The 27339-nt window shown below is 44.3% G+C and overlaps 1 protein-coding gene across 1 annotated transcript; it reads left to right on the plus strand.

Moving 5' to 3' along the window:
* The first annotated feature begins 453 nt into the window (after positions 1–453).
* On the plus strand, positions 454–21516 carry HAS2 (hyaluronan synthase 2). Its single transcript, XM_005438423.4, has 4 exons — positions 454–1067; positions 11196–11822; positions 16387–16488; positions 18536–21516. Exons 2-4 carry the CDS (start codon positions 11196–11198, stop codon positions 19463–19465), a joined length of 1659 nt encoding a protein of 552 aa, XP_005438480.1. The 5' UTR covers positions 454–1067; the 3' UTR covers positions 19466–21516.
* The last annotated feature ends 5823 nt before the right edge of the window (positions 21517–27339 follow it).

A 27339-nucleotide genomic window follows, 5' to 3' on the forward strand; every position in this document is an offset into this window, starting at 1 on the left:
TGCCAGTGGGAGCTTCCCCAGGTACTTACTACAGCAAATGTTTCCGAGAGTGAATGGGTAAAGCAGGATTGGAAACTGCAAAATTCATCCATTCATAGAGGCAATTCCCTTATTAATAAAAACCAGCAGCAGCAAAAAGTGTCCCAGCCGAATAGTGGCTGTGGGAGGGATGAGTCCCACACCCCAAGCCTAGAGATTCAGGGAGTGGGGAAAGTGGGGGGTTCCCCCTAACTGCGGGGCACGAAGAGGAAATCAGGTGGTGGCAACATGTGCGTGTTGCATTTCTCTGCAAAACTTGCAACTTAGCTAATTGAATCCCTGCCTCTGAACTGGTCCTTGGCTGAGATCATTTCAATGGGCAGGGTTGGTTTCTTTTTTTTTTTTTTTCTTCCCTCCTTACAGGAGTTCCCTCCCCTCCTTCTTGCCATCCTCCGCCTATTAAAACAACTCAAGTCTCACTTGTTAAAAGACCCCATAACGTGGAGGAGGCAGAAAAGCAGCAGCAGGAAAGAAAAAGACGTCTGGAAAATATTACCCGTTTGCTGCTGCTGCTGCTGCTGAGAAACCTCATTGAAACAGTTACTCGGCCAGCAAGGCATCACCAAAGAGACTTTATCTGATGCTGTACATCTCTCAAACTTTCAGACGCTGCCTTGCAACTTCACCAGGCTCCTGGCTAGCCGGGTTTGAAACAAGATCTTCAGCTTCGACAACAAGAAACTAATTCCTAATTTATTAATTCTAACTTTTTTTATTATTAATATTATTATTTGGAAGAAAAAAAATCCCACATCTTTGAGCTAGAAACTGAAGCAGAGAAAGACAAATACACGATAATTGTGCAAACACGTGGGAGAAAATGAGTAGGACTGAATAGCCTTAAACAATTTTTTTTATTATTTTCATTTTTAATTATTTTTTATTTCTGAGTGTCTCAACAAGTCCCTGAAAAGTGCGATTTGATCTTTTACCTCAAACTTGGAAACTGTTCAGCGGGAGCAACGGTACGTGAGACCACACAGCTGGCTGGAGCCCCTTTATGACCAAAGGACAGAAGAACAAACAAGGTAGGTGATTTACGATTCCGCTTCTGTCACCTCCAGAGCAGAAGACCCTCTCCTCCCATGGCCATTGCTCGAGGGAGGAAAGCTGGGACCGATTCCCCAGATACGAGCGGGGCTGGGGGAGGATCTTACCGGCTCTATGCTACACCTATTTCGGCAATGAATAGGACCTTCGTGAGGATGAATGAGGTTTTCAGCTTCAACCCCTCCTCCGTGTAATCCGTTTAAGATATCGCTGAGCTTTAAGATTTGGAAGGAAAAAAAAAAAAAGACAACCAAATAACAAAACCAAAAAAAAAACCCCAAACAAACCCACCACAACCAAAACCAACAGCAAACCTAACCTAAAATCACACTAAAACCGAGCAACAGGTTAGGCAGCCGCTCCGCCGAGACCTGCTCCCAGCGCGGGCTGGCTGCACCCCGGCCGCCCTCTGCATCCAGGGCCGGGAGCGGGGACGTGACAGGCGCGGAGGGCGGGACGGGGCTGCGGGGAGGCCGGCGAGGAGGCGGCGGGCGGGAGGAGGACGGGGAGGAGGAGGAGGAGAAGGGCTGGAGTCCCGCCTCGGCGGGGCCAAACCAAACGCGCCCGAGCGGCCCTGCTGCCGCGCTGAGCGGGGCGGGCGGTTTCCCGGGGGAGGGGCGGGCGCGGCGGGGCGGGCTGCCCGCCAGCCCTCAGCGATTGCCCGCCCGAGCCCGAGCGCGGCCCCTCCCCGGCGGGCAGCCCCGGCGGGACCCGCGAGGTCCGGCCGAAGGAGGGTCACGCCGGGGGGGCGAGGGCAGCGCCGCGCAGCCGAGCCCCGCGCACAGACGCCGCCGGGCAGAGCGCGTCCCGCCCTCCCGTGACGTGGCAGCGCGGGGGATCCCCCGGCGCCCCGCCCAGCCGCTGTGACGTCACCGGCACCGCCCCCATTGGCTGCGGCGCCGGGCCGGGGTTCCCCAGGAGGAGCAGCCCCGGCAGGCGGAGCGCGGAGCAGCGCGGAGCGGGGCCGGGGCGCCGTGCCGTGCCGCCGTGCCGTGCCGTGCCGTGCCGTGCCGTGCCGTGCCGTGCCGTGCCGTGCCGCTCTGCCGGGCGCCGCCCGGGGGTCTCCCCCCCAGCTGCACCCCTCCGTGGGTGGGGGGTGGGTGCCGCAGGCCCTGCCGCTGCATCTGCTCGGGACTCAGCTCCGCCTGGGGCGCGGCCCAGACCCAGCTCCAGGAGCCCTGCCTGGGTCCGTAGCGGTGCCGGCGCGGAGGGGCGGCGAGGACCCTAACGTGGGGGGGATTTCCTTCGAGAGCCGCTCCCAGCGCACGGTGGGCGCTGCCCGCCCCCGCCTCGGGGCCCCGTCACTCCGCGCCCCGAGGCTGCCGCTCTCCCCTTCCCCACGGGCGCTACCCCCGCCCCGCCCCACCCCAAAGGGCGCTCCCCACCCCCCCTTCCCCACGGGTACTACCCCCCCCCCCTCCCCGGGTGCTCCCCCCGCCACGGGCGCTCCCCCGCGGGCACACGCACGGTTTCACTCCCGCACACGCTGCGGGGGGCGGGGGGGTCCCGGGGGCTCCCTTGGGGTCGGGCAGGTCATTTCATTCCAGGGTGATGAGACGTGGTCGCTTCCCTTGAAAACTGCTCAAAATCCAGCCCCCACCCGGGTGAGAGCAGTTTTGTCACTGGTCTCAATAAAGCCAGGATTTTATTTTATTTCATGCTCTTAAAATCTTTCTTACCCTACATGTAAGCACAAAAAAGCCTGGGAAAAGGTCAGTAGGAAGAGCAGCTCTGCTGGTTTCAGTGGAGTTTCCCATGCTAGCAATGGACTTGGCCTTTCATATTTATGCTGGGGAAGCAAATTTGCTTCATTTTGTGAATATTCAGGTTTAGTGCATAAAGCAGCAAATTACTTCTCCATCCAGTGTAGTGGGACCTGGCTAAGTCAAACAAGATACGGCCTGTGCTTTATAAACAAATTACAAGATAATAAGCTATGAACACCAAATAAATATTTATTTGCTGGATTATGGCATGGGGCAGTCAGTTTTGTGCCAAAAGCGTCCATGGACTCCATAACTAGCAACTAGGAAACATTTCTAAACCAAATTTTTTTTTAACCGCAATGCAAAATATCTGAGTGCAAATACGGTTTACTTCGTGATTTTCTGATTTATTTCTTAAAGCTTTTATCTGGGGCTTTTGGGTTTGGTTGTTTGATTTGGTTCGGTTTGTTGATGGGGTTTTTTGGTGTTTTTTTTTTCTTTTTTTCAATGAATTTAACAACTAGTGTATCACTGTCTACATTAAGGACAAATCCAACCACCAGCTGTAGAATTCATTCCACGTTGGTTACTCAAACCTGTAAGAGACCTAATTTGGGCAGTTTAGTGGGAAACATACATTGAGCAGACGGGATATTCTTGATTTGCTGATCAAAGCCTGTGCATGCAGATACAGTTTGCCATCATTACTAATCCTGTTCTTTATTTTCAATCTAACCCCAAAGTTAATTTTAGTCTTATGTGAGCCCTTTCCAGAAGATCAATGGCATGACAAAATCTGGAAGTGATAAATAACCAAAAGCACCAGATATGGTAACTCTGCTGTAGTAAAGATGTACAGATGTAACATAACTTTCCAGTTTCCTCTCTGCAGGCTGTAAAATAGAAGAGGGAGTCTGGACAGCTATTTTATGCTTGTAATTAATGTGTACCTGGAATCATTTGTACTTCAAAGATGAATGATTTATTTTCCCAACAAAATAAGGCTAATAATGAATCTAAATATTGGTTGAAAAATTGTAACCCTTATTTACTGTTTGTGTATATGTACAGAGTGCTTGTGTATAAGGCCACATACGGTATGTGTCAGCCCATGTGCATGCACACTCACGCATGCACTCAAACACGCTCATGGCATTGAAGCAGCTGCTCTGTTGAAGCCAATGCTGTTCTCACAAGTAAGGAGTGGGATTTCCAAGGCTTGTAAAAGATGGTACTCTTCCTTTGGTTGTATACAAAACAGCCCTGGGTAGCTGCATGCGCTTACGCCCACGTGTGTCAACTTTTATGTTGCCAGCCTCACTGATCTCAGGCATCCTGCTGAGTGACAGTTGCACGTTCATTACAGACAAACCCCTACTGACTGTACCTTCAGGTAAATGTAGGCAAGGAAAATGGGAGGTGGTGTGTTGGGTTTTGTTTGGGTATTTTTTTTAGGAAAAATAGTTATATGGGACCCACCAGTTCTCTAGTTCCATACTACACCAGAAAGAGTAACATTACAAACAGGGGTAACCGCAGCCTTAGGAAGGATTTTGTAGACCTCCAAGAACCTCTTGCTTGGTTATGATTCCCATTTTACAGGTGAGGAAGCTGAGACAGAGAGAGGTGAATTCACTTACCTAAGGTCACCCAGCAGGTGTATGGCAACACTAGGAAGAAAAATCCGAATTGTCTGGGTCCTGGGCCACTTAGATTCCCTAATGTAAGAAATGCAGTGGTTAGGTAATGACCCATCTGACAATCTTCATAAAGGAGATTCATCTCTATAATAAATCTGTCAGATGTATGTGTACATTTTTATCATGAGTACCCCAGAAACAGCAGCTTTGCAGGGGAAGATTTTTTTATTTTACACATGCACTACAGAACTGCAAGATAAATTATCCACTGACTTCCCTTTTCAGCAAAATACTTAAGAGCACTCTTATCTTTAATGACATACTTACATGCTTTGCTGAATCCAAGGCCTCAGCACTAAGGTTCGGAGGACCATGACTAGTAGACATTCAAGAATTCAGCTTCTCTACAGGCACGTAAAAATGAGTCATTTTCAAAGGTTTTCGGTGCTCAGCACTTCTGGTTGCGACAGATTTGCAGACAAGTCTGATGTGCAGATCTCATATGTGAGGTTGGTTTGTATTACCAATTTATTTTGAGTCAGGAGTGTGCCCTCGAAACCAATGCTACAAACACTCCCCTTCCAACGAAATTGTTTGGCTTTGTATCACAAAGTGATCACTGGGCACACAAGCTGGATTCCTCTTGAATATAACTAGTCGCAAGATGTACCCCTGGAACACACTTTTCAGATCCTAATGGGTTGTCAACCCATGGCATCTGACTAAACCTAGTTCAGAGTAAAATATGTATGGAGGGTGGAGTTGGGCCCTCAGCACCAGGTGTTCCTCTCTGCAGATCTGTTCCTGTAGTATTAGACTACTTGCTGATGTGGCGATAGCCCTCAATGTTCGGGGAGAGGCACAGCTCTTTTGAACCTTTAAAGGTGAAGGGGACTGTGGTGAGTTGACCTTGGCTGGATGCCAGGTGCCCACCAAGCCGCTCTATCACTCCCCTCCTTAGGAGGACAGGAGGGAGAAAATAAGATGGGAAAAAAACTAATAAGTCAAGATAAAGGCAGTTTAATAAAGCAAAAGCAAAGGCCGTGTGCAGAAGCAAAGAAAAACAGAAGTTTTATTCTCTACTTCCCATCAGCAGGTGATGTCCAGCCACTGCCTGGGAAGCAGGGCTTCGGTATGTGTTGCAGTTGCTCTGGAAGACACACATTGTAATAACAAATGCCTCCTGCCCCCTCACCTTTCTCTTAGCTTTTATTGCTGAGCACATGCCATACGCCATAGCGTATGGACTATCCCTTTGGTCACTCTGGGTCAGCTCTCCTGGCTGTGTCCCCTCCCAAGCTCTTGTCCACCCCCAGCCTGCTGGTGAGGGGGGGATGTTGAAGGGACAGCCTTGATACTGTGAGAGCACTGCTCAGCAGTAGCCCAAACAGCGGTGTGTTCTCAGCACCTTCCTAGCTACAAATACAAAGCAAATAGCACTAGGAGGGCTGCTATGGGGAAAATTAACTCCATCTCAGCCAGAACCAATACAAGGATAAAATAAGCACACTTGTGACCGAACTCTTTCTGTTGTCTCCTGGAAAAATACTGACTTTTGCAGTGTAAGGTTTTTTAAAAATGTTTTCAGATGTTTGGAATTAATAAGTGCTAATTCTTTCAAACAACCTTCCAAATCATTAAGCTTTATGTATGAACTTCCTGTGTCTCCCCCTCTTGCTTTTTCATCTTCTGGGGAAAAGCTAACCAGAAGAACTACGTGGCAATATGTTTTGAGTGTCGTACATGAGAGATGACTTCTGAAACAGATGATGCAGTGAGCTGCATCCCATGTGTGACAAGCAAACCTAACTTCAGTTTGACCTCCCGTCAGTTACTGGTTCCATGTTCTGTATCAGCAAATGCTGGGGACCACCTGATTGCTTCCTTAGTCCTCATAGCACCTACACACACAGTGGCTGTTGCAGAATAAGTGAACAGACTGCAGACAACATTGATGTGTTCAGACACCAATGCACATAGGTTTTCTGGTTACGTATTTACCCCTATTCTGTTTACTACTCTCTTGATGTATTAGTAACAAATTCAGCTTTTTTTCTCTTTGCCTCCTGACTTTGCAAAGGGATAAACTATCTCCAGATCTTTTTATTCTCAGGGATGCATGAAAGCTGATTAGTAAGCCTATGGATGGACTGTGCTGTATGGATTTGAAGGAAGGAAAAGGTTGTACTTTACCATGGAAGTCAGCAGTGTTCTTTGCTAAGTAAAAACCCAGTCAAAAGCAGGACAGAAGAACCTGCTGAATTTCAGTCAAGTGTCTAGATCTTCTAAAAGTTAGATCTATGTACCTACATATTTTTCAGAATAGAAAGAACTCAAGCATATTTTGCTATTATTCAGTCTGAGAAAGGAGTGTGATCTCTAGTGTTAAGAGTTAATACCCCAGTCATTATATGTACAGTGTAGGTATCAGTCAACTCTTTGTTAACCTGAAATTTTTAAGGAAAATAATGTTAGAAGACTACAACTTATAGTTATGCCAACAGTTAATAGCAGTGTAGAGTAAGTTCTTCATCATAGGTGTGACCAAAAAAACCCAATAACAATCCTCTTTTTGTGGCTTTATCAGGATGACAAAAGAGACATAATGCCAGAGTTCAGTAGGTGAACTCTGATGTCAAGAACATGGAAGGGTTCATTTCCCATCCATGTTTTTCCATAGGAGCCTCCAAAGAAAGGCACACATTGCCTCCTCCTGCACACTCGCTACAAGACACATGACTGCTTGGTGAGTCAAAATGTGTCACTGAATCAGCAACAGCCTACATAGTGTTAGGATTTAGCATATGGTTTTCCTATTTCATTTCTACTAGGTGGGCTGGTTAGCCCTGACCAGCTTCATCCATGGAAATAAACAGCTGGAAATTGCTCAGCAGCAGACTTTGGAGCCTCTCTACATACACTCATTTTGGGCTTACAGACCTTTTGCTGGAGGCTGTGTAAAGCTTGTGCTGGGTGCAGCGTTGTAGGGTTAGGTGAAGGTGCCCACAAAGGATTTAGTTTGCCCAAGCTGCAGAGTAGAATTAACAGTCCTGTCTGAGGCTTGCTGGGCAGTACATGGGGGATGGAGGCACCTCCAAAAGAGTCTGACACGGCCAGTGCAATCTTATTGCCCTCTGGAAATGTCCTTCAGGGCTGATGCAAAGCAATGGACCATCTGACTTCTTTCAGTGTTAAAGAGCACTCACTCTTAAAACAAAAGAAAACAAGAAACAAAACAAAACATTGTAGGTACTATCCTCCTCCTGCTGCTTTACAGAACTGGTTAAGAACCTTCCCAGAATGTGTAAGATTCAGATTTGACTCCAGACACAGTGAGGTAACCCACAGACTCAGCTTCTCACCAGGTGAGGAGCTGTGTTTTTCTCCTCACTTCCACACCTATTCCCATGTAGCAGCAGTTCCATTTGTACCTGCAACTACCTTTGTTGATCCAGGAATATGTACTGGCTGCATGTCTTCCACGTGTTGAGCACCTCGTCCCTAGCCTAGGTAGTGTTTTTTTCTTTTTTAAGTGCTGCAATGCATATTCCTCAGGAGAAACTTACTGGGTTAAATCGCTCAAGGAACTGAAGATCCATTAGGCTGAGACCTAAAGAAACTAAGCTACGCTGGTCATACAATGTGTGTATGGTACCCTCCACCCGTTAGTCACCTGTTGAATAGGGTTGTAGTGATGACAACTTTGAATATAAGCAATTACATTTTGCTGAAAGAATATTGCTAGTGCTTAGATTACCAATGAAATGACTGAAAAATAATCGTGGCTTTGAAAGTCAGGGTGGCTGTTTGTCCTTCACTGAGCAATTGATACCTCTTGGCTCAGCATGGCATTATTTTAGGCTTGCAACTGTTAAAACACAGTACTGTATGCTGGTTCTCCGGTAATACTTGATTTTAGCTTTGTGTGAGAAGTTCAGGAATCTTCAGGAATAGATTTCAACTGATGCCTTATGAAGGATGTCCTTTTACATTTCACTCTGTTAGGCCAGGCTAGATACTCATACCAGCGCTGTCTGACCTTACCATCTCCTGTGCAGCTATTCCCTACCCTTGGTGCTGGTATTTGACTCAGCAGTTCATTTTTCGCCCCAGACTTGTACAAACATAATTTCCTTTTAACTTCTTGGCTCAATTATTGGAGAAGGGTGGAGAGTTTTTGGCTTCTTTGCCATTTTTTGGGCACGTTCAAGTCGATAAAGATCAGTTCTGCTGGGCAAGTTATCAATAGCTCACATGCTAAAGCTTGAGAATATTGAGCAACATTTTCCAGACTTTCCCTGAGATTCAGTCAGTTAAAAGACTATACATAAAAACCTCAATTGCACATACAAAGGAGAAAGTTTCTTTGATGAAAGCCAGGAATTTAGATCAAAACACAGTTTATTTTCCCAAGGTTGACAGTGAAAGGATAGGGAAAAAAAATGCTGTTTTATTAAGACCAGAAATCCATTTCTTGATCTTAAAAGACTGGGTTGTTTTTTGTTGGTTGTTTTGGTTTTGGGGTTTTTTTTTGGTTTTTTTTTTTTGCGAGGGAGGGAAGCTGTGCTGTAATGACAAGATCAGAGAATTAATTTCTTTTTTTTTTTCCTTTTTGTGCAAAAAACACTTCTTAGGAAAAGCAATAGCAAATTAATATAAAAGAAGCCTGGTGTAGAACATAGTCAGTCAAGTGTAAATGCTCCAGATCTTAATCTAAATCCTGTGAGCTCTACTCATACAAGTGATCCGTTTATGTCAGCCATATAATTCTTAATGTAAGCAGACTTTAGCCCCTAGTCACTAATAGGAATTTTCTATTTCTGGCAAGAGAAGAGAAGTAGCGGACCCCAAATGGGAAAGCAGAGTACAACTGCACCATTAATCAAACATTTACCTTGATGATTGTGACCTTCAGCGTCCTTAAAGGATTAATAAACACACAGGCTATTTGACTTCAAGGTAATCTAGAGGGGATCCATTACTTAATCTGTTTTCTAAAGCGAGTCTATTTTGGGCACTGAGTTTTAATTCGCCTATAGCAGTGGTAAGCATAAGGTATCTTTTATTCAGCTCCTTTATGACTTCCATTGTGAGAGGCTTTCAGACAGGCCAGAGAGGGGACAGTCCCTTTTGCTGGGGGTGATTAGAGCACCTGTCGGAGCCCAGCCGTAAGTATTCAAGGACGTCCTAGAGATAGGGTCTGATTTCTTTAACAGTGTCTCCAAATATACATTCAAGAGGCTTCCTCCTGTCTTGAAATTTAAGACGCTAAATAGCCAGTGGAAAAAAGCATAGTCTTTGTAACCTCAGACTTTATGCTCGCCTGGTTTATTTTTATTTTGTAAGTGATTCTGTGTTGACTTTTTTTTTTTTTTTCCAAGTCTGTAACTTTTCGGACAGAAATATAATTGATGACAGCTATGCTGCTGCAACTTGGTAGCATTTTTTCAAGAAAGAGTTAAAGATATATATGATGTAAGAAAGTGCTGTTCCAACTTCAGCTTTGGCCAACAGATGGTGAAATAAACATCAGCAGCAGATGAGCAAGATGATAGCAGCAGGAAAAATATGAATAATAGTTAGAAAACACAAATATTAAGTCCATTACCCTGAGAGGCCCTAATTCAGCAAAACATCCAAGCAGGAGTTTCAGATTCATTGACTTGCAACACACTTGGTGGGTTAGCCTTAAACAGACATTACCTGGTTTATGTTTTTAACGTCAAATGCATCTGTTGGCATAAAACGTTGCCATTAACTTTCCTGTAATTCTGAGAAAGCTGATGCATCAAACGGTTGATGTGACTGTCAACAAAAAGCAGTTAGGTAGCAATATATTCTGCCTGTCTGCCTGCTTAGATCATTTGTCTGAAGAATACCAGAGCAACCTCCATGCCAGCCAGCTCCTGCATACCCAGAGCTTAGGTTGGACGATTTTACGGCCAGGTAACCTAAATATGCAGGAATGCTCAGAATCAGCTGATGTTCTAATGAATTTCTGAGTCCAGGGTGGAGTCTTGGCTCTGTTAAATTAATACGTACTTTTGCCACAGACTTAATCTCAGTCAGGCTTTAGCCCTATACACACATGCTCACACGTCCATATATATCTGTGTACACAAATGTATGAATAATACATTTTTGCAATGGTATTGAGAAGACCTTTTAAAGCAGATGTCTGACTATATAAATATAAATTATAAATATAGTCAGACATCTGTTTAAAACATTATAAATACATTCAGACATCTGCTTTAAGAATGTCTTTCTAATATTTTTGCAAACATAATTGAAGCGACAGAAGTGATTCAGGGTGGGATGCAGTCATGACATGGATGGGGGATGAGGAGAGGCTGCCCAGACATTCAGCTGTTTCACTCACCCATCACCATATGAAGCGAGTGGTGGCCCAAAAGCCCCTTCCCCAACGCCCGCAGGGTAATATGACAGAGTGTCTCATTCAGCAAGCCCAGGATGCCAAAATCTGATCCTGACATAGACAGCACCTTCTGTGAGGACATTACAAATAGTAGAAAACACCCCTGGTACATTAAGTGTGTTTGAATCTTACCCTACATGGAGAAAGCACTGCAAAGGGATCTTAGGTTGAGCAAGGTGGTGCAGTAAGCCCATGATACAGCCAGAAGCACAGGGTGTAATCTGTTCGTGCTGAGCTCTGTGTTGTAGCCATGTGCACCCCTTACGAGTTCTTACATCAGCAAGTGGTGGATCTGCTAATGGTTTCCATACTTCTTTGCAGATGTATTGTGAGAGGTTTATATGTATCCTGAGAATACTTGGAACCACACTCTTTGGGGTGTCCCTCCTGCTGGGAATCACCGCTGCTTACATTGTGGGCTACCAGTTCATCCAAACAGACAACTACTACTTCTCCTTTGGACTCTATGGTGCTATCCTGGCATCACATCTCATCATCCAAAGCCTGTTTGCCTTTCTAGAGCACAGGAAAATGAAGCGGTCACTAGAGACTCCAATCAAGCTGAACAAAACAGTTGCCCTTTGTATTGCTGCCTATCAAGAGGATCCTGACTACTTAAGAAAATGTTTACTTTCTGTGAAACGATTGACCTACCCTGGAATTAAAGTTGTTATGGTCATTGATGGGAACTCGGAAGATGACGTTTACATGATGGACATTTTTACTGAAATCATGGGTAGGGACAAATCTGCCACTTATATCTGGAATAATAACTTCCACGACAAAGGTCCGGGTGAGACGGAGGAGTCCCACAGAGAGAGCATGCAACATGTATCTCAGCTGGTCCTGTCCAACAAAAGTGTTTGCATCATGCAGAAATGGGGTGGAAAAAGAGAAGTAATGTACACAGCATTCAAAGCACTGGGGAGAAGCGTGGATTATGTACAGGTAGGTATTAGAGCGCTAGGTCAGTGCCAATTCAAACACACTTTGAAAGAAAGCAGCTTTTGTATATTTTGTACAGCATGTTAGAGGCCATCCTAGTCCCTGATGAACACAGTGCTCCTTTCAGTCTGTTTGGAAACAGCTTGACCGTTAAAAGTGTATTTTGCTACCTTTTAAAATGGTCAGTCTATCTGTGAATATGTTAAATCTGTGCACCAGCTACTGGAGAAAACTGAAATCCTTCCCCAGACTTCAGTACTGCCCCTTCATCCAAATGGTTTTGCTCCAGACAAAGCCAGTGGCCTCCTGAAGACCCCATCTCTGCTCCTGTAGGTCAAGGTCTCAGGTAAGGTTTGATTTTGTGAGGTTGTTAGCAGCCCCGTATGCAAGCAGACAGATAGGTATTTGCTGGCACTAGGGAATATCTCGGAGCAGTGGTGGAGTCTGTAAAAAAGACAGCGATATTTTAAAGCCTTCAAAGGCCACGTGGAGTATCCAATAAAAGGGTCAATGTGCAGCCTTGAAAAAGAGGTTTCTTCAGCTAAAGCCTGAAGGAGCTTTTCCTTCATCACTTACAGCTGCATTACCTCACTCACCGCGACTTGGCCTTTAAAGCCCTTATGACACTATTCACTTAAGAATGAATTAGGCTGGGTCCTCTTTCCCTGTTTCCAAAGCAGCAGAGACACATTTCTTTCCAGCTGCCTTGGATCCTGTGAAAGATTTCCTATGTTTTTGCCGTACACATGGAAGTACTCCTCTCTCCTGCAAACAGCCCTGCCGACCACGGGAAGGGGAAGAGGTTGTGCATGGAGGAAGGTGGGTGGGACCAGAGTCTCTGGCTGGACACTGAGGATCCTTCCTTGTCGATCAAGGCCAGCAAGGCTTGACTGATACCACTGAACACGAGATGACATTCCTAATTAAGCACCCTCTGCCCTTCCCACCTTCTCTCTCAGAGCGTCCAATGGTCTCCTCCGGTGGAGCAGCAGCTCCCCGTGAGATGCTGTCTGCTCTCAGGGCAGCTGCATGGCTGAGCCATGTGTGTTTCTGAGGTCCGTGCCCAGCCTTTGTGCGTCTGTGTGCATGCATGCTCCTCACAGCCCAGCATCCATGGGCACAGAGTCCAAGGGACACAGAGAGGCTGCCAGTAGCTGGGCTGAGAGCTGCGAGTCTTCCACATACGGGAGTGGCAGAAACTGAGGAGTGCCAGGAACCACCCTGTTACTGGAGCTGGGAGAGTAAGTCAAAGATTTAAACCCCATCCCCTACCACTTCCAAAACTGAAACTGATTTATTATCTGAAAACAATGGGCTTAAGCTCTTCATTGTCTGCACTTTGATTCTGTGCTGTGAGGGACTACGATGGGATAGAAATGCTGGTTTTCTTTATTAGCATGGTTTTATAATCACTTCACACAGAAGGATCAGATTGCAGAGAGAGAAGGAAACAGATTCATTGCAAGTTTCCTCCCTCAGTCCAGCTCTTGCATTTGTTCAGGGAACCTGGAAAAAGTGTTTCTATTTCAACAGTCATAGCATAAACTGAGAAAATGGAAGAGAGGTTTCTGGTCTTTCAGTCAATTAACACTCCTGACCTGGCTCAGAAGTCCTAAGGGATGTGTCAGGGTCTGTAATGCTGCTGCAAGCAGCCACCAAAGGCTGCAGTAATGATTGATGCCAGAGTCACATCTCTGGTCACGTCTATATTAGAAATGCAGCACCTTGGTGACCCTGGCTACTACAAAGTCGTGATGCAATGCAGCTAAAATGCAGCTCTGTTTTACAAATGATTGAAAGTTGAGATATCTGAAACGGTTCTTTGGGGCTACCCAGAGTAAATTACTTTAAACAGGCCTGATATTTTACGGGCTGAACAACATACATAGATGATCAAGCACTTAAAAAAGTGGACCAGTCAGCAACATTGCCCACCAGTCAGCACCATTGCCCACCCTTGAAACTGTAGGCCTTATGTTTTTTAAAGACACCTCGGGGTTGTGGACAGGCGATCATAAGCATTCAGACCGAAGCAGATATCAGGCTGTTGTTCATTGATGGCATCTCATTAAACACTTGAAACTGCTGTGAGGGCTTATATCCATCCTGGAAGAGGTTTGGAGGGTGCAAGCAATCTGGTTAAACTGGCAGGTATCGTATGTGCAGAGATGGTCAGGGCAGCCAGGGTGCAATTCAACTTGGCTTGGTGGAGGTACCTGTGTGGACAGTCCAGTGCAGCCTGAACTTCTCAGAGCAGCTTGGATAAACTGCCACTGGTTATAATGAGTAGCTGAACAGCTCGCTTAAGGTTGCATCCCTTTCATGCAACCCTGTGAACCAAGACAGTAATTTCTAGGTCATTCAGCCCTTCTGTTGAAAGACAGCAAATTGACTTTTGGGCTGTGCTAGGCCACCCCAGCTGGGCAGACCTCAGTGTGTTTTATTTGGGTCCCTAACTGACTGCCTTTCTCTGGCCATGTCCTCTTTTCACCTGCAAAAACCTCATCCAGATGGAAAATGCTGGCTTGTTTGCCCCAGAAACCCAGACATGTCCACTGTGCCGGCATGCCCAGGACACGTGCTGGTAATTTGTAAATAAATCCAGTGTTTTCAGGATTTCTCATGTCACAATAGTGATTGTTGCTTATGGGCCGTTCTTTCTGCTATAGATAAATGCATCTGATGGGGTGGGGGCCACTCAGCCACAGAAGTGACAGGCACTGGAGGGAAAGCAGAGGGGCTGGGGAAGGAACTGATCCCAACCCACCACTCATGATCACAAGAAACAGGATGAGTATCACTGCCTGAGCCCTGGGTACTCAGCAAACTATAGATTCCCTTTGCAAAACACTCAGCAACAGGTCTGTCCAGGAAGCCCCAGATAAAAACATACGCATCCTGTCCCCTTGTCAGCAGAATTGTTTTGCTCCCTTTCTATCACTGAATGCTGTTGCCGGTGATAGCTTTCCACTTAAGCTGGAGGTCCACCTTGGCCAGGTTCCAAGGATGCTCCTTGGGATAAGTCCTTTGAGGAAAGGAGCTGGATGCATTAAGTTAGTGGGAACTGGAGATGCTTGTAGCTTTTCTTCTGACAGAAATATAAGAGCTTTCATCACCTTTCTCCTCTCGCCCCCCTCTGAATGAGCATGGGAGGGAGCATATTGGCAGACTCTCAGCTGCATCCCAAGCTATGCAGCCCAGCTATCCTGGGTAACCTCCCTGCTCGAGTCTGGTCTGCAGCAGAGCCCTGAAATGCTCTCCTCCCCTTTCACAGACCAGACATGAAGGTTTCCACTCCCCTGGAGTGAAGGAGCTTTGGCTGAATTGAAAGGATGGATGGAAGGACACCAAAATTAGGATATGCAATACGAAGTCTCACCAGAATCTGACTTAATATGTTGTTCATGCAGAGCTACTGACTTTTGCCCCTACCTTCCCCATCTGAAATCAGAGGAATGCGACATGGGAATGAACTGGAAGCAGTATGAGACTTTGTAGGGCAGGATTCAGTCAGCCAGAAGGGTGTTTCTAGGACAGCCTCCTCTGCTCTAGCTTCTGGGCATTTGCAAAATGAGTTTATACACAATGGGGACAGCACTTTCAGCAGCAGCAGCTGCAACAAGGAGACACCCGCTTGTTTTAAACAGGCTGCAGCCCACGTCATTCTCCTCCCAGCAAACGATGGCAAGGCCAGCTGTCTCAGACTGGACAGCCTGTCTAATCCCTCCTCCTACTCTCCAGGGGAAAGCCAATTCCTAATGTACACAGCGTTTAGTTGACTAGGAGTGTCTGTGTGGCTGAAACGCCTTGTGTGTGTCATCTATTTCTGCCCCAGTCTCATGGAGTGCTGCACTTCAGGACTCACTCTTTCTGGCCTTACATATTTTATCTAAGGATGCCAGAGGAAAATAGCAAATAATTTCTATATATCAAATGTCAAATCCCTGCACTACTAATAACACACCATGCATCTAAAAGTAAAAATGTGTTTGTTCTGGAATCCAAAATACATATCTCACATGAATTGCTAAAGCCTTCTGTGAGTGAAATAACTATTAGGTTTCTTCCCAGACTCTTAGCTGACTTTTCCTGTTTTATAATCAGTATCTGGAATTTAACTCCTCGCTCCTTCCCTCATATGGCAGTGGGAAACATTTGACCAGGGTGCTCCAACCATGCAGCCGACACAGGGAAACCCTATGTCAGGGCTCAGCAGGAATCTGCCACGCACCCACAAACATTGTCCTGCTCTCTAGTGCCCCAGCTCTGAGAGCATATCTTACTTGAAGAAGCCAGCCCAGTGTGCCAGTAAAACTAATAGCACTGACACAGAAGAGAGGTTTGTTTGTGTGCACAGCTCTGAAAAGCACAGTTTCATTCAGCACCACTGCTTGCTGCCTGACACAAATGGCCTTTAACAGAAGTATCAATGCAGACTCCAAAGTGAGGTTTAATCGCATTTAGGAGAACATGCGTTTAGAATCACCACAGTCACTTGCATGATCTTTATTTTCTCCTCTAGTGTACTCCTTAATCCATTTTTGTTCTTCTTTTGTCTTACTTGTAGGTCTGTGATTCAGATACAATGCTTGATCCAGCCTCATCAGTGGAGATGGTAAAGGTTTTAGAAGAAGATCCAATGGTTGGAGGAGTTGGAGGTGATGTGCAGGTGAGTGCGACAATTTTCAGATTAACAGAGGGTTTTTGCACTGCACCAGATTTCCCTGCCTGGAACAGTGTTGCATATACTGTGATACCACGATTGAGGCATTTGTGATACCTTAACCTTCCTGTGTGTTGAACAGAAACTTATTCTTGGATGTGAACACTGTATGATTTTAACACCTATAGAAAGCAAGCAAATATTATTTTTCCCCATATACCTGAAAAGTGGCATTGTCAGGACTGTTGTGGCATCTTTGAGGCTCTGGGTATAACTGCTTGTCAGGGTACCAAAGAAAAGCTATAGGGAAGAAGGGAATTGAGAACAGGTCTCTCAAAGTCAAGTCTAGCACCCCAAGCACTTTAATTTTGTTCCTACTGGCAGACGAGATTTTTAGGAATAAAAACCTTTTTGAAATGCAGCACACCTATGCACTCTGTGTATTGTTGGGTTTCCTCTGCTTCTCTGTCAGGCATAACAACAGAAAGCCCCCAAGTCAGCCCAGGTCCTCTTCTGTCAGGATTTCCAGCATCGCCAAGTTTGGCTGACAGCTACAGTGGAAGCCTGTGCGTTCCTTTTGACACAAGTGCTTCTGCTACAATTTATAAAGAAAAAATGCATATGAAAATTTCAGTTCACCTTAGGATTGGTCCTCTGTACTCACTTGATCTTTTATGTGAGACAGAGGCGAAAGGGCCATCTATATGGGCAATCACTTACTGATGAACACCCCAGTAGTCAGAAGTATTTCAGGCATGTGTCTCTTAACTGCAGAAATTAAGATTCCCACAGAAGCCTGAATGTCTCTGTGGCTCTGAACTGACCACGAACCAGGCGTCATGCTCACCCTACACATGTGAGATGCCGGGCATGTGTGAGTACAACTGGAGGGGGACAGTATGGGTTCAGCTATGGCAGTGAAGGTTCATAAGCATCTGCAGAGAGATGTGGGAAGGACATGTGTCCTCTGGGAGGAATGAAAGCTCTGGGACTTTTTTTTCCCCCGATTCACTTTCCAGCATACCTAAACACATTTGAGCCAGGCTTAAGCTTATCCCTGAGCCCTGCTGCTTCTGAAATGTTTTGGAATTAAACTGAAGCAGAAACCAAGTTGGCCCTTGGCCTTCAAACCTGACAGGAATTAGGGCCATCAGAGCAAAAGACTGTTTTTTTCTAGTTGCAGGAAAATGCTTTCTAATTGTAAAGGCCACAGATTGCCCTGGCAATCCTCACACTGAGAAGATACAGGTGCAGACCTGGCACAGCCACCCTGCTACACATTTCCTTGCCACATTCCCCAGCACAAGGTGTGTGCTTAGAACCTGGATGTGATGGCATGGACTCGGGCATCTGCACATGCTCATACCTCCATTGAGTGTGCAGACTCCTAGACTATGTCTATGTTGTATTTTAAGTGTAGGACTGAGCTTCAGGTGAGCTTTGGGGCATAGAGAAGGGAGAGACTGAGACCTTTATGCAGGCCAAGGCAAGACTCTACTGGAGTATCACAACATTCCATTCATAACAGGGCTGGTACTGCAGAGACAGATCAGAACAGGTTGTTCCTCAGAGGGTCTAACGTCAGATGTGGGGACATAGTCCAGGGCCAAAAATCTATGGCCAGCCTTATGATACCAAAAGTATAGGCCAAAGACCATGTACTCAGCCTTTCTCATGCTCCAACATAGCTTTAGCGGGACTGGAAGAAGTCATGTGAGCCCTGGAGGTGTGTGTGGGGGGCAGAGCAGGTCCTTAACTGGGGGTGAAGGGAAGAATGATCCAGAAAAGAAGTTTCTTGGTGGATAACAGGAAAGGTTGCAGGGAAGAAGAGAACATTTTGCTGGAACAGGCTTTTGAAGGCTTCATCTCGCCCCTCCTGTCAATGTCCTGGACTGTACAGTAAACTCCTGGATTTGCCATGAGTTGGACACAGGAGTGAGGTTCCCCCTGTGTTTCGGCTAATGGTACTCTAGTCTCTGCAAATTATTGATGCAATGTGCATATTTTCTGTCTCAAGAGCTCATCTAAAATGGAAACTTTTTTAATTTTGCAGATTTTGAACAAATACGATTCCTGGATCTCCTTTCTGAGCAGCGTGAGATACTGGATGGCATTTAACATAGAAAGAGCCTGTCAGTCTTATTTCGGCTGTGTACAGTGCATCAGCGGACCTCTGGGAATGTACAGAAACTCTTTACTCCATGAATTTGTGGAAGATTGGTACAACCAAGAATTTATGGGCTCCCAGTGCAGCTTTGGAGATGACAGGCATCTAACTAACAGAGTGCTAAGTCTGGGCTATGCAACAAAATACACAGCTCGATCCAAGTGCCTTACCGAAACACCGGTAGAGTATCTCAGGTGGCTGAATCAGCAGACCCGCTGGAGTAAATCGTACTTTAGAGAGTGGCTTTATAATGCAATGTGGTTCCACAAGCACCATTTGTGGATGACCTATGAAGCTGTAATCACTGGATTCTTTCCTTTCTTCCTTATCGCCACAGTCATTCAGCTCTTCTACAGGGGAAAAATCTGGAACATCCTCCTCTTCTTGTTGACAGTTCAGTTAGTGGGCCTGATAAAGTCTTCCTTTGCCAGCTTCCTTAGGGGCAACATTGTCATGGTTTTCATGTCGCTCTACTCGGTGTTGTACATGTCAAGTTTACTGCCAGCAAAGATGTTTGCAATTGCCACGATAAACAAAGCCGGGTGGGGCACGTCAGGAAGAAAAACCATTGTAGTTAATTTTATAGGACTCATTCCAGTCTCCATTTGGTTTACAATCCTCCTAGGTGGCGTGATTTTCACTATCTACAAGGAATCAAAAAAGCCATTTTCTGAGTCAAAACAGACAGTTCTCATCATCGGCACAATACTCTATGCATGTTACTGGGTAATGCTTTTGACTTTGTACTTGGTTCTTATCACCAAATGTGGCAGGCGGAAGAAAGAGCCACACTATGACATGGTGCTAGACGTATGATGTTTCCATGGGAAGTTACCCAGAGAGTTGTAAAGCAACCCAACGACCTTGTAGTATCTGTGGCATCAGACGAATGTTGCCAAGGGAAATGGATCATTGCTGCTGGGAATAGGACATTGATATTCCTCTGGGTTCATTTTCATCCTGCCAAAGTAAGAAAAAAAAAACAATAACAATTTTTTTTTTTCCCAAGGGGGGGAAGACCAAACCACACAGTTTCGACCTGTTCGCAAGAAAATGGGAGAAATTCTATGTTTATGCACTTTTTTATTGTGCATACGCCTGACAGTGTTACATTCTATATACCTCACTGGTCATGCTTATGTGTGTGGACAGGAAGGAAAGGAGTCTGGAGACTCAAGAAAAGGATCTTACAACCCCTTGCAACCTAATTTATGAACTTCTCTTTTTTTATAGTTCTGTTTATAGGAAGGGTCTTTTGTGTTAGGCTGCCAAATGTAATGCCAAAGGTAAATTTTAAGAGGCCATTGGCTGAGCTGTATTTTTATATTATTGTATTATTTGTGTGTGTGTATTTTTAAGCCAACTTTTTTTTTAAATTACATATTTCATATTTTACTATCTGCCAAAAAAAGCTGCCTCCCCAACATTTTGTTCTTTAGCCTTTTTTAATACATTTGGGGGAAAAAAATCATACTTTCTCCTCCCAAATTTGTGCTGAATTCATATTGTTCACAACAGAAAGAATTAAAAGTCTTTCTGCATTTTTGCAATTGATGAATGGTTATTTCTGTGAAAAAGCATTTAAATGTGCTCTTTGAAGACATTTATTAGGAAAGGCCCAACATTGTCAGTTTTTGAATACAAGCATATTTGTGCGTAAACAAGGCCAAAGGGGTAGATAATGTGCAATTTGGGGTTTTGTTTTGGATAACATTGTAAAAGGGAAATTTTCTTCTCTGCTGAGAGCATAATATCTCTGGCATGCACAATAGCCACAAGGCAAGACAGGCCTCCCTGCCATTGGAATAGACATTGCCATAGGAAAACTCCCACTGGTTTTATATGGGACATGAGGAGTCAAAAATGTCTGATCTGGAGAAATATTGGACACCAAAAACTACTATTGACTTCACTGATGGTCATAATTGTTCATAATCTGCTAGTACCGAGAAGATAGTTCAGATTTCTGAGTTTAAAAAAGAAAAATAGATAGAAGGAAAACTTGTCAACACTTCAAAATGTAGGGTGTCTTACTGTAAAGCTTCTGCAGTGCCCTTCATACAGTTTACAGAAAATACAGATATCAGCTTCTCTGACATCCAGTGTAATACAGACCCCAGTACTGAGCTCAGTAATTTGTGTTTGACTAAAGCATATCTACCAGAAAAGAAGCCAATTTTTTATCAGAAAACATCAAGCCTTAGCAAATCAGTCACTTCTTTGGTGCCTAACAATCAGTCTTGGACATTTACTTTGGACCATGGTTTTGAGAAATAATATTCAGGACTAAATTCTGCAGTCCTTCACCAGCCAAAGGAATGTGGCATTGAGCCCTAATATACTTTATAAAGAGCAACAGAAAGCCAGCTGCATACAGATACATGCCCTTTTTAGATTCTGGTATTAAAAGCACTGTGGTAAAGCAGAAATCAGCATATGATGCTTAAAGAACTTAGAAGCATTTTCAGCTTCTCTTTTTTATGCAGACATTAATAGACTCTGCTGTAGAATGAACTGCACACACACTACCTTATTTGTCTGATTATCTTGAGGTACATGATTGCTTGAAAGTTATACTAATATTATGTTAATGATTGGAGAGTTGATTCATGTTGATTACAAAATAGAACAGTATTAAAAACAGCAAAAGAAACAGTAAAAATGAAAAAAAAACTTGACTATGCCTTTTAACTATTTATGATGTAAGTTAAAGCTTGGGTTAACATTCAAATGTCAAATAAATCCTCTCATTCTATAAAAAGATTGAATTAATTGCCTGTATTTATTCTAGCAATTATTCAATGTACTTCCAATATAGGTTGTATAGTATAATTGTTACTTTCATAAATAAAATATTTTTGATAAGATTATGACTAATTCATGGTATTTCTGATGAGCACTTCTGCTTTGAAGCCATCAGTCTGCATGGTTTGAAGGTCATTTTTATCATGTCACCAACCTGATTTCCAAGTAGGAATGTGCCATGGTGCAGCGGAGCACCTGGAGAGTGCGTGCCTGGAGGACCCAGGGACTGATCCCTGGGTTGAAAATGGCAGCCCAATATTTGGACGACACTCAGAGTCTCTGCCTGCCTCTGCCAACAGCTGCTAGATGATTTCAGTCCAAACACTTCCTTTTTTCCTCAGCTTCCTGGTTTGTAAAAGAGGAATAGCAATCCAACATCCTTCTGGGAAGCACTTTGAAGTTTATGGCCAAAGTACTTCAGATGAGAGCTGATAGTTTCCAGCCCTCCCGTCCACTGGAAGTTACTACCCTCCATAGCTGAGGAAGCAGAGGAGAACATGTGCGTGGCCTTCTGCTGCTCCTTGTTCATGATATTTTTCAAGCCCACTTTGCCCTGACACAGCTGAAGTGCGTGTATTTGTATTCTGTCGCTGAAGGTTACGGGCAGCAGCCACTGGCACAGGGATGGCATGAGCAGGGGTGCAAAGCGACGTCTCATGTCTCTCAGACCATGACAGGCTTGTCACAGGACAATCACTTAGGAGACTGCTTCTCAGCACTCAGTACTTGTTAGCCTATGTCTGGATACTGTGCCCTGTTTTGAGTTCCCCAGTACAAGGCAGTCATTGCTAAACTGGGCAAGTTCAGCACAGGGCCAGTGTGATGGTTTGGGCTGGAGCAGAAGGGCTGAGAGAGCTGGGGATGGTTAGGCTGGAGAAGGGATGGCTTTGGCTGGAGGACACCTAAGGTCACCTCCAATACCTATAGGGAGGCCATCATGGAGATGGAGGCAGAGTCTTTACAGCGCTGCTTGGTGGGAAGATGAAAGACTCCAAGTTTAAGTTAAAAGGGGAAAGGTTTTGCCTGGGTGTAAATAGGGACTTCTTCCCCACAAGGAGAGTCAGGCATTGAAGCAGGTTGTCAGGAGAGAGTGCAGCTTCCATCCTGGGAGGGGTTCAAGACTAGACTAGATAAAGTCCTGAGATGCTTGGTCTGACCTCAGAGGTGCCCTGCTTGTAAGCAGGAGGTTGGGCTAGAGACATCCAAGACCCCTTCCAACACGAGTTCTCCTATCATCCTTTCTAAAGCAGGTGCTGACAGTCCGTTTCCTAATGACAGCTCCCACCCACACGGAAGCTCATTCCCATCTCTGTTCCCCCCACATCCGTCCTGACCCCAGGCACAAATAGCTCATCAGCAGCTGGTGCTGAGTACTCCAAAATCACAGCCCTTCCTGTGACTCTGTCATTGTCCTCACCATTTTTACGGCAGTGTAAAAGATGGTTTCAGCAGAAAACTAGACTACAAAACGGTTCTTAATGAAAGTGTTCTTAGACAAATTCTTCAATAACATTTCCTGGTTTTCATTATTAGCAAATCTAATAGTGAGATCTCTGTCAAAAGAAGAAAACATGTTAAAAGAAAAAGTCATGCTTTGTTTTGAGCTTTTTAAAACCAGATTCAGCTACCTCTGATAGACAGATGGTGCTGAACACTGTAAGAAACTCCCACAAATTAAAATTCTGCATAAAAGTTAAAAACCAGTCTTAAAAAAAAAATAATTCAATGGATTGGAAGTATCTCAGGTTAGAACACATTTCTAGAGTAGGGTAACTTGGGCTCGAGAGCATCTGTTTGCAGACATCAGTTGTAAAGCAAAGCCTGCAGGAATCAGAGGTGCAGCAGGGAGGAAGGAGCCCTCCTGTTCCCTCTGCTAACAAGCTTCGGTTTGGCCAAGAGTCAGGTTTCTTTCAGTGGGAAATGCATGAATATTTAGCAGAACTTTTCTAGGAGGTGGAAAAAAACCTGTCAGACGCATACTGCCAAACATGTCCCGATGCATAAGCTATTGTGAATCTGTCTGTTAACAATTTTGGTCTGAATTTTATTCTCAGCAAGAGATGAAGAGAGGTGAAGAGGAGGCAGAATATACTGAAAGTTGTTGATGTTTGATACTACTGAGGCTTTGTTGGAAATGCTGCTTTTCTCCTGAGTTAACACAATTAACTTAAATATAATGCAATTTTTTTCCCCAGCTTTCACTTGGCCTAAGTTTGCTGCTTCAGTTTCGTATTTGATGGGTAGATGGCTGGATGAGGGCCCCAAATTGTTACTGCTTCTTCCAGCTATGGTATTTCACATAATAAAGTATTCTGTCTCTCCCAAAGAAATCCAACTTGAATCCTAGAATAACCCTAAAATGTCTATAAGTTGCCATGACTGCCTAGAGGAAAATGGCCTTGTAGCTACGTTTGCAACAAATAAATGAGAGACCCAGGCCACGTGCCTGAGTTTTGGTACATAATAATATTCTGTAATATTTAAGTGTAAGCATGGTCTGTGGCATGTTTTTTCTGTAGGCCAGATACTGCTGCTCCAGGCAACATTGGACACAGGTAGGAGAGATGCATGGAGTGGGAACCAGCCTGGTTTGGGAGACTGGAGAGCTCAAGTGTGATATCTGTTATCAGCTGGTCTCAGGAGAGAACAGTCCTTGCCTTTTTATTTTATTTTTTTTTTCTTTTTAACTAGATTAAATATAAGCTATCAGTACCCCACTGAGGATAAAAATGCAGGTCAGTTCACCCCTTACTGGACATCATGCATGTGGGATCTTATGCTCAAGACATCAATAGTTCTGCAGCTGTTGAAAACACCTTTCTTTCTTTTTCTTCCTTTCTTTCTTTCTTTCTTTCTTTCTTTCTTTCTTTCCTTCCTTCCTTCTTTCTTTCCTTCCTTCTTTCTTTCTTTCTTTCTTTCTTTCTTTCTTTCCTTCCTTCTTTCTTTCCTTCTTTCTTTCTTTCTTTCTTTCTTTCCTTCTTTCTTTCCTTCTTTCTTTCTTTCTTTTTTTTTCCTTTCAATTAAGTATCTCCACATGTTTTCTAATTCCTTTGGTTATGTCTGAGAAGCAAAAGCCAACACTGTCCACAAATAAAAAACTACTGTAGTCACAGCACTTAGGGTCTAGGACCCATGACATTCATACTCCCATTGCTTCTTTCACAGCATCCCTGCTGGGCTGCCTTTCTCCCGGCAGCAATCTACTTTGATTTGCACCAGGCTTGACACACACACCCTGTTTTGACACACACAAGGTTTAGTGAGATCAGAAAGCATGAAGGGCTTGCTCATGATCAGTGCTGCTTTATACTATCCAAGAGAGTGATGTCTGGAATTTAACATTATCAGTCACATTATTAAAGATCAGAGAACCCACAGAAAATCATGCACAAGAGTGACAGCTAGCAAGTGAATCACAGGAAACTAGATTTTTTAAGTTTCTCTGTCCATATGATTATTTATTTTACAGTTTTTAGGATGGTAGCCATCACTTTTAACTATGCCTTAACCCTATGGCACTTTGGGGACACATAAAACACTGTAGCCATGAAGAACTGAGCTGAATGTGGCTAAAAATAAATTAAATGGGCAACTTTGTGGCCTATATCTGCTCCTCAAAAACACCGTTACATTTTCCATACTGATTCTCTTTAATGAATGTAGCTTATAGGCTGAACCTACCCAGTAAGTTGATGCTGCGGATGACCAGTGATTTCTGTCTGCCCTCATTGCCTTCCACCAAAATTGCACAGCATCTTGCCAGCATGAGCTGGTGCTGGCCTGGTTTCTGCCAGCATCTATGCTACCTGCATAACCATGACAGCACTGTCAGACGTAGAAGATATTAGAAGATATCTATTTGAAGATACCTCAGCATCAAAAGAGAAAGTCTGTGAAGACCGTAGAGAGAGCTTCTCCAAGGAAAAAGAGCCACTTGACAACAGAGGTAAAAAAGCAGCATTTCATAGTATGCAAAATAGCTATTTGGGGAGCTAAAGCTACGTCCGTCCCTAAAGCGACAGACTTCCTTCCCTACAAGTGCCTATTTCTCTTTGTTGACAATGCAGGGAGGCTCAGGTCATCAACCCACAGTGTAATTCAGGTTGGATGGACCTCAGGAGATCATCAAGGCCACCCCCCTGCTCAAAACAGGGACAGCTATGAAATGAAAACAACCTGAGAGAAGCCAGAGTCACAGTGTAAGCACAGCCTTTCCTAAACATTGACTTTTGTAGATGCTCACACTTGGTCAGGCAAGTCCTACCCCAGCTGTTTCCAGGCAAGAAACAGCCAGCTTGCTTCAGAGGGTGAGCCCAGCACCCCGTGTATAAACCCTACACTTTGGCAGTGGTGGACCAACAACCTGGTGTTGGAGCAAGGGTCCTCGCAAGAGTCCTAGCTGCTGCTGTGCCATTTCTCCCAGTCATCAACTCAACATCCTTCACATAACACTTATTTCCTCAGTTCCACACCATACATGGGTTCATATATACATATCAATATCTATATCTATATTCCTTCCTAGGTCTTAGGACTGTAATAGTCCCTTTCTCATAGCAAGACAAAATCCTGGCAGATAGGACAATTTCACATGTATTGAATCTGTGTGCTGCGGCAATGCTGCAGACAGACGTTCTCTTTCCTTGTTATTTTTATAAACAGCTCTGTGTATACTTGATCTTGTCTTTTTTAAAACGACCACCAAGGAGACTTGCTGGCAACTTTTCCTGGAGATAGGGGGAGGAAGGGAAGTGGGTGGTTAATGCTCTGACCTGCCATCTGGCTGAGCACGTCATGTAAGGATATTAAATGTTCGGGTGCAAAATTTGTGATGCTTCATTCCAGCCAAGAGAAAGTTCAAATAAAACCACCTAAAAGGGGTATCCATGTAGCTCATACCATGGATATGTCCCAGAAGTTTAATGTAAACCAGGCATCAGATTGGAATTGAATCATAGTTGTTTTTTAAAAATGATCCATTTGACTCACTGTGGAGTTCTCTATGGACACTTTTATCCATTAAACCTCTCTCAAAGATAAAAGCTAAACAGATACAAGCCAGGTTTACATTAATGTAAAAACATGCACTGTGAAAGCCTTGTCTCCACAAGAAAGTTTGTCTGATGTAACCAAAATCTTTGTGATTTTACTTATTGTAGTATAAGTGTTATTTGATTCATTTTGATTTATGTTTCTTAGGAAATTATGCCCATAATTGTAAAATTGGAACTCCTGTTTACTAGCTTGAACAAAGAAGAAAGCTGCACTTAAATTGTGATAATAAATTGTTTTAATCAAACTGGCAGAGAAACATGACACTTTTATGTCGATCTATGCCAGATACATTTTAGTTCAGTCTTGCATGATTTACCTTAAGATAAGCCACGATGTGAATTTACAGCACTTCAGGCAGTCCATAAGGGCTGCCCTGGGCGAATCCTTGCTCTGCAGTAAGTGTGAGGTAGCTTAGCCTGCAGCATCAGAGTCATTAGTTGCATTGCATTTGCCACAGGCTAAGAGTGGACACATGGACAGATAATGTGTGATGACTAAGGCAGTGTGAATTCATGCCCTAGGCTGCTCAAAGAAGCTTTTAAATGTATCTGTACCTTAAACTGGTCAGGACTGCCTTGTAGGTAAACCAGGGGCATGTGCACACAAAGACAACCGGGACAGTTGAAATGAATTACCAAAGATTTCAGGCTGGTTATTTAAACTGTGGGAAGCCTCCATTAAGAATGTGTTTTCAGAACAAAAACAACTCTGCTTTGATTTAGTAATCCCCCCTGGTTTTTGAGGTAGGACTGCAATACAGTTTACCTCTCGCACACTAAAAGTCAGGATGTGCTCACAAGATTGCAAGCATACTGTAAGAAGAAGCTGCC

The sequence above is a fragment of the Falco cherrug genome, chromosome 3 (assembly GCF_023634085.1).
Source record: "Falco cherrug isolate bFalChe1 chromosome 3, bFalChe1.pri, whole genome shotgun sequence".
NCBI classification, from domain to species: Eukaryota; Metazoa; Chordata; class Aves; order Falconiformes; family Falconidae; genus Falco; species Falco cherrug.

Bases quoted from the DNA above. Each gene is read 5' to 3' on its own strand.
- HAS2 (XM_005438423.4), top strand. From the start codon at position 11,196: ATGTATTGTGAGAGGTTTATATGTATCCTGAGAATACTTGGAACCACA. The intron at 11,823-16,386 runs GTAGGTATTAGA...TCTTACTTGTAG, and splicing joins GAAGCGTGGATTATGTACAG to GTCTGTGATTCAGATACAAT. The intron at 16,489-18,535 runs GTGAGTGCGACA...TTAATTTTGCAG, and splicing joins GAGTTGGAGGTGATGTGCAG to ATTTTGAACAAATACGATTC.